At 37.1% G+C, this 7375-nt stretch overlaps 1 protein-coding gene across 1 annotated transcript; it reads right to left on the bottom strand.

Annotated features, from left to right (window-relative positions):
* Window positions 1-1914: 1914 nt before the first annotated feature.
* On the bottom strand, window positions 1915-6297 carry LOC106067157 (uncharacterized). Its single transcript, XM_013226299.2, has 2 exons — window positions 3713-6297; window positions 1915-3511 (listed from the first exon to the last, which is right to left on the bottom strand). Exons 1-2 carry the CDS (start codon window positions 6295-6297, stop codon window positions 1915-1917), a joined length of 4182 nt encoding a protein of 1393 aa, XP_013081753.2.
* Window positions 6298-7375: the final 1078 nt, after the last annotated feature.

Consider the following 7375-nt stretch of genomic DNA (forward strand, 5'->3'; position numbering starts at 1 on the left):
GGGAATCAAACTCTGAGGTAAGCAAAGAACAAAGCCTCTTTGTAAAAAAAATGCCCATGGAAAGATAACAAAAGTAAAAAAAAAAAGTATGTGGGCAGACTCTTGGCAAAGTGCAAAACAATGAGTCCTAATAACCTAACTAACTTGAAAGGTTCTTTTTGGGGACTTGATGGTCGAAGATATTAGCATAGTACATGGGCTCTGGTGCTGTGGCCAGTTCAGAGATCTGTTTGTATCCTCTTCAGAGCTTATCTATATTTAACCATATTTTATTCACCTCTTTATAACCATTTTACCATTGTAATATGAGGCCAAAGAAAAAAGAATGTATGTACTAGGTACTAGGCAGCCTAGCAGAGAAACTTCATTTTTGTAGATCACTCAGTCTACAACTGCTATTAGTCTTACATCTCCAATTCTCAACCACAGCAAATCTTACTACATTCAGTTTGTATTCATGTTTGATTAATAGGAACTGACATTTATTTTGAATATCCCATTATTAGGTTTCTGCACAGTCCACTATATGGTTTTCATTTTGCATGATTAACCTCGCTAATTCAGACAAACTGTTCAATGCTCTAATGACACCGGGGAAGGAATACTTGGACAAACTTGTCCTAGCATATGGAAAAAGAAATGTGCTTTTATCTTTGTGTCTTTCTTAGTATATTATTAGGTGTGTTTTGTATTTGCAAATTATTGTTCAGTGTTTAATGTTTTATTACTGTACTTTTTAGTCTTTAGTTCAGAAATTTCTAAATTTAGTGACTTTACCAATGGTGTTACTCAAATGTGAATATTTGTTTGTTATAAATCTCATGGCTCTATTTTGCATCATGTATTTCAATTTTATGTTTATTGTAAGGGAACTCTGGGGAGTTCTTTACCACTTACATATGGCTCGATAATCTAGGGTATGATTCTCAATTACACTTGTCAATACTTGCTTAACTCAAATACGAACACTTAGTATACATCAACTCTAACTCCTTATATTCATGAATATCGATAATACTTTAATACTTAATAAAGCACACAATTATATCACTCTTATGAAATACACAAAACATCAGCACCCTACTCAGACCAGGTCAGCTCTCCAACTGTAAGACTGACCGCTAGAAACCTAATTGTCCCCCCTTGAAAATCCCGTGATAAAACAATTCACACACCAACCCATAAAATAAACAAACACACACACAATCTCACATCTTACACACCCACGCTCTTGACATCTCCCCCTTACTTCCCCTAGATTTTCCCTGAAAATCTAAGTCTATATTATGTACACTAAAAAAATTAATTAATGACATTGATTGTTGAAGTACAACATGGTAAAAAGATACTACTTAAACTTACACAGTACATCTTACTATGTTTGCACCAGTAATTTGTTTCAATTCAACAAGCTACATCCATGAGTTTAAGTATGAAATAATGAATACAATACTGCTATGCATCAACATTAATAAAATACATGAATTATCTTTCCATTACCAAAAAAACAAGTTCATCAATAATAATGCATATGAAATAATTAAACTACTAATATAACTAAACTAATCTTCATCTGTTCCACTTGTCCAGTTCCTTCCCTTGTGACGTCAGATTACAATGTACTGTTTATTGTTTGTAAATATCGAGCTTAAGACTTGACTTCCGATGCTTCTCAATACTGGATGAGACGACGCGTCTTGTGCAAAGTACAATTAAAACACAAAGAGATGAATAGTTCAGTCCATATCATTTAGCAATAATAATACTAGTAGTAGTAGTAGTAATAGTAGTAAATTCTCTGACGAGACGATCATAGTTGAAAAAGTCCAACGTACATACTGGATTGCTGAGACGTGCACAGTCTGAAAACGTTACAATACCAGGTATGCTTCTGACAGAGACAATAATGTGAGTTCAAACTGTCAGCCTAGACAATGGGTCAGCCCAAAAGTTGTCTGTACCTTTAATGTGCTGTATTTCAAAGTCAAAGTCCATAAGGTATAATATCCATCTAGCAATACGAGCATTGGTGGTTGCAGACTTGAGATACTTGAGATTCAGGTGATCAGTCCAAACAATGAACTTACGTGAATACAAGAAGTGTTCCAACTTCTTAATTCCCCATGTTAATGCTAACAACTCACGCTCCATTATGCTGTATTTACATTCACGTGGGAGTAATTTTCTGCTGAGGAAACGGACAGGATGCAATTTGTTTCCCACGTACTGTAGAGCAGCAACTGCAACAGCCTTGTCCGAAGCATCACACTGTAGATAAAAACATTTATCCGGATCAGGCAACATTAAAATGGGGTGAGAAGTCAAGTATCTTTGTATACGCTCCAATGCAACCTCCCCCTCCACAGTCTTAGCAACTTTAGAAGGGTGCCCTTTTTTAAGAATTTCAGTAAAGGGAGACAACAAGCTTGAAAAGTTTGGAATGAAGGAGCGATAATAATTGAGCAGACCTAATAATGATCGGGTTTCCTTCTTTGTTTTAGGGTACCGTAGCTGCAGAATCTTACTGACATTAGAATTTTCAGGCTGAAGAAAGCCTTGGCCAATCTTATGGCCTAGGAATGTAATAGTTTGGAACCCAATTAGTAACTTGTTAGGCTTAACAGTAATATTGAATTCTCCTAACCTCTCAAGCACCTGTCTCAATGAGAACATGTGACTCTGCCAATCAGTGTTGTACACACACAGATCATCAAAATAACAAACTACTTGTTCTAAACCTTTTAGCACTCTACGCATTGTTCTGTTAAAGAAACTAGGACTGTTTTTTAAACCAAATGGGAGATATTTGAATTGATAGTGTGCATTAGGTACTTTGAACGCTGTGTACTGCTTACTACTCTCTTCTAATGGTACCTGCCAGTAACCTTTCGTTAGGTCTAATTTACTAAAATATTTAGCTTTCCTTAGTGTGATAAATAGTTCTTCTTGATCTGGTATGACTTCTGCATCAAATTTTGTTATGGAATTTAATTGCCTATAATCAACAACTGGTCTCAAGGTTCCATCTTTCTTTTTGATTAAGATCATAGGAGATGCATAAGGCGATTCACTCTCTTCAATAATATTCATGTTAATCATCGACTCAATTTCTTCTTGTAGCCTTTGTCTCAATGCCATTGGTACGTTATAAGGTTTTAAATTGACAGGCTTATCCGATGTTAGAGTTATTTTAAAGGGCTCCACTTTCGCTTTTCCTGGTACATCTGAGATTACGTGTGCGAAGTCTTCAAGGAGTTTTTCAATTTCATTTTTCTGAGTTTGGTTTAAGTCTTTATTAATGGTTATTGCCCTTTGGTTTATTTCTCCATTTCTATGGATCATTTCCGGTAGTTTTAATTCCTCTATTTCATTATCAATGATTTGCCCTGTTTCATCATGGTCATATTCATCAATGACTCCAATAAATGCAGCAGACAAAATGTTACTCTTACAGCTACTGTTGGCAACATTGTTACTTGATGCTTCAACTGGGGTGTAATATTTGATTAATCTGTTTACATGAAATATCTTTGATTTGTTTCCTTTCTTTACTATGTAATTTAAGTCTGATAACCTCTTTTCTATCTTGTACGGGCCTTCCCAATATAATTTGAGCTTATCTCCCTTTTTTGGTTTCAACACTAATACCATTTCTCCTGTATCAAAACTTTTTTTTACAGTGTTTCTATCATATAGTCGTTTTTGTTCTTGCCTCGCTATGTCTTCATTATCACATGCAATCTTAGCTGTACTTTGTAGTCTTTCTTTTAATTCCTCAAGATATTCAAACAAGTTAGTGTAATTAGTGTCAACTTCTTTTTCTTTGGTCATAAGTTTCTTCAAAATTGCCATAGGCCCTCTAATTTTTCTTCCAAATACAAGTTCGTAGGGTGAAAATCCTGTTGTATCGTTGGGCAGTTCTCTTATAGCGAATAATGCCGAGGCTAAGTATTTGTCCCAATCTTTAGATCGTTCAGAACACAGCTTTCTTAATATGCTCTTAAGTGAACCATGTAGGCGTTCTACGCATCCATTCGAGGCCGGGTGGTATAGCGAGGACTTGATTATCTTCACATTGAAGAATTTGCAGACTTCTGTGTATAAATCTGAACCATATTGAGAACCATTGTCAGAGAGAATGGCCTCTGGAAAACCAATCCTAGTGCAGACCGAATACAAAGCTTCTATCACAGTAGTTGTCTCTATATTTCTCAAAGGTACAGCTTCAGGCCATCTGGAGAATGTGTCTATCATAGTTAGGATGTATCTATGCTTACTTTCTGTCATAGGAAGAGGTCCAACCAGGTCTATTGCGATTTTCTTAAAGGGTACACCTTGTCTGTCCATCTTCCCCAGCACTGCTTTACCAGCTCTCCCTGGAACTTTTGCTCTCTGACATGGGTCGCAGCATCTTACTAAGTGTTTTACATCTTTATCAACTCCTGGCCAATAAAATTCAGAGTAGATACGAAGTTTTGTTTTCTTTACAGACATATGCCCTGCCAGTGGAGAGCTGTGGGCGTTTTCCAGTATTAACTTACGCCTGCCCTTAGGAACAACTAAAAGATCTTTAACAACTTGAGGTTCCGTAAGGGACGTAACTCTCTTGTAAAGCAAACTCTTCTTCCTGACAAACGTAATACATGCTTCTTTAGTCACTTGTGTTGTTTGCTCGGTACATTTTCTCCATAGTGGTGCCAGAGTTTCATCTTCTTCTTGTTCCTTCTCTAGACTCCCTTCTATAATTGTTCCTATGACCGGAGACTTTACTTGAGTTTCTTCCCTTTCTCTGTCCTTCATTCCTCTCGTCTCTACGGCTGACACAAACAGACCTTTCACATTGCCTATTAACACATCAGCGACCGGCTCAGGAAATAGCACCACGATGAATTCTCCTTTCAGGTAAGGTGTGTCAAGCATTGCCTTTGCGGTTTTGTATCTAAATACTTGCCCGTCTGCTAAGCACAAGGAGCATTTCTCGGGTAAAATATCGTCTTCATTGACAAGTGTCTCTCTTACGGCGATAATGCTACAGCCGCTATCTCTCAGGATCGACGCCTTTCTTCCATTCAGCTTTCCTTCTTCTATGTTTAGCGATCCAATAGACTTGTCATTCATAATGAAGTTAGCCACACTTTCTGGATTGTGGTAAATCAGATTGCAAGTCCCTTGTCTTTCAGGCAATTGCACCACGGCACATTCGGCTTGATTGGAGTAGTTCCTTCTTGTCTCATTCCTATACCTTCCTTGGTTATTCTGGTACATTCCATTTCCATAGTTGTTTCTTCTGTTGTTAACTTGGTTGCTAAATGTGTAATTTGGCCTACTCCATCGCCCTCTTGCTCTGTTGTAAGAATTGCTATAGCGGGGTCTGATGAAATTCCTTCTGGGCTCATGGTATTCAATGTTTGGCCTGATATAGTTTGCGCTGCTAGGACTGGTTTGGTAGCGGTAATTTTGCCTATTCAAATCTCTTCTGTCACTCACTGCGTTGGCCTGATAATTTCTCGATTTCTTGAAAATGCTTTTGCTCGAGAAGATAATCTTTCTGTTCTCCAACAAATCAACTAGCTTGTCCAACGACTCAGGTTCTTTATCTAGGATCTCTTCTCTTACCTCCTCGTTTAGGGCACTGAGTATAGAGTCTTTCAATATTAACTCCTCCAGCTGATCAAAGTTCCTTTCTATTTTCGCCGCCTCGCACCACTGTCGGAAGTTCTTTTGTAATGCCACAAAAAATTCTCTTGGGCCATCTTCAATTGGGACAGTCTCATGCCATCTTTTCCTGCAGGCTTCCTCCGTCATTCCCACATAGTCTAAGAGCTCTTTTTTTATCTTCTCGTAGTCAGTGCAGTCCACTAATCTTCTCTGTGTCAGGAATTGCCTTAGTTTAGGTGTTATTTTCTCCTGCAGCTGTGCCACCCAGTCTTCTTCTAGAACCTTGTCTCTCCTAGCTGCCATTTCGAACATGTCGAGGTAACAAGGTAGATCTTCTGTTGTCATGGCCGGGAAACCTTTACTCAGTCTTGGTCTCTGGGCCGTGACTCCGGTTGTCGCGCTTGATTGTGTTTTATTTTTTTCCTGTGCGATTTGTAAATCAAGTTTCTTCATTTTTTCCTCATGTTCTCTCTGCTCTTTCTTTTCCTGTCTTTCTTTATCCCTTTCCTGTCTGTCTTTCTCTTTTTCCTCCAATTCCAGTTCTTTTAATCTTATCATCTGTTGCAGCTTGGACATTTCTCTTTCCTCCACCCTCTCAGATCTTTCTCTTTGTTTCTCTGCCTCACTTTCTTTTTCCATGTTTTACTTTCTAATCCTTATAATACACAGCACTCAGTACGTTTGCTACACTAAGTTTACAGAAAATGTTAAAATAACAGTCCTAGTATTTCTTTTACCTTAAATTACTACCTTAAGAATAGTTATAGTGCTCTATTATACATACAATAAGAAAATAAAATCAATCCTAATTTTGCAGAATATTTTTAGTTATACAATAGATTAGAAAGACTAACTAGGCAAGTAAATGATCAAGACAGAAAAATACAAATTGAAATAATGATCAGATTATTAGATTCCAATAGGAAGTTAGAATACGTTGATTTAAAGACTCTTGCTTTTATAGCAAAAATTGGCAACGATAAAATCAGAAAGAAATGACTGAAGCCTTAAATTGAGAGGCTAGTATGACAGCAAAGAAAAAAAAAGGAAAATATATGATAGATGATAGTCAAATTGAAACAAATTATAATAGAGGCAAGAAAACAGAGGCTAGAAAGTAGAGGGTTCAGCTACACGAGAGGTAACACAAATCACTTAACTTCCACTCCCTGCACGTGATCCAACCTGTCCTCGTGATGCAACTTCGGGCTGTCGCTGTCCTCTCTATACTGGTACTTCAAACCACCGCCGTTCCTCAGGCCAAATCAAGGGGCATAACACATGAGGACAAATGTTTTAAAATAGAATGAGTGTCAAATTAACAACAATATAACATGTAGAACAATATTTGTAAGTTTAAGTACATCAATAACATGAGGAAAATGTTTTAAAATATAATGAGTGTCAAGTTAACAGCAATATAACATGTAGAACAATATTTGTAAGTTTAAGTACATCAATAACAATTTATAACTGCTCTACTTATACAATTTATGCGACGAGAGGTCCTGGTTTTCTTTCACAAGAGCCCCCAACTGTAAGGGAACTCTGGGGAGTTCTTTACCACTTACATATGGCTCGATAATCTAGGGTATGATTCTCAATTACACTTGTCAATACTTGCTTAACTCAAATACGAACACTTAGTATACATCAACTCTAACTCCTTATATTCATGAATATCGATAATACTTTAATACTTAATAAAGCACACAAT

This window comes from Biomphalaria glabrata, chromosome 8 (assembly GCF_947242115.1).
Source record: "Biomphalaria glabrata chromosome 8, xgBioGlab47.1, whole genome shotgun sequence".
Lineage (NCBI taxonomy): Eukaryota > Metazoa > Mollusca > Gastropoda > Planorbidae > Biomphalaria > Biomphalaria glabrata.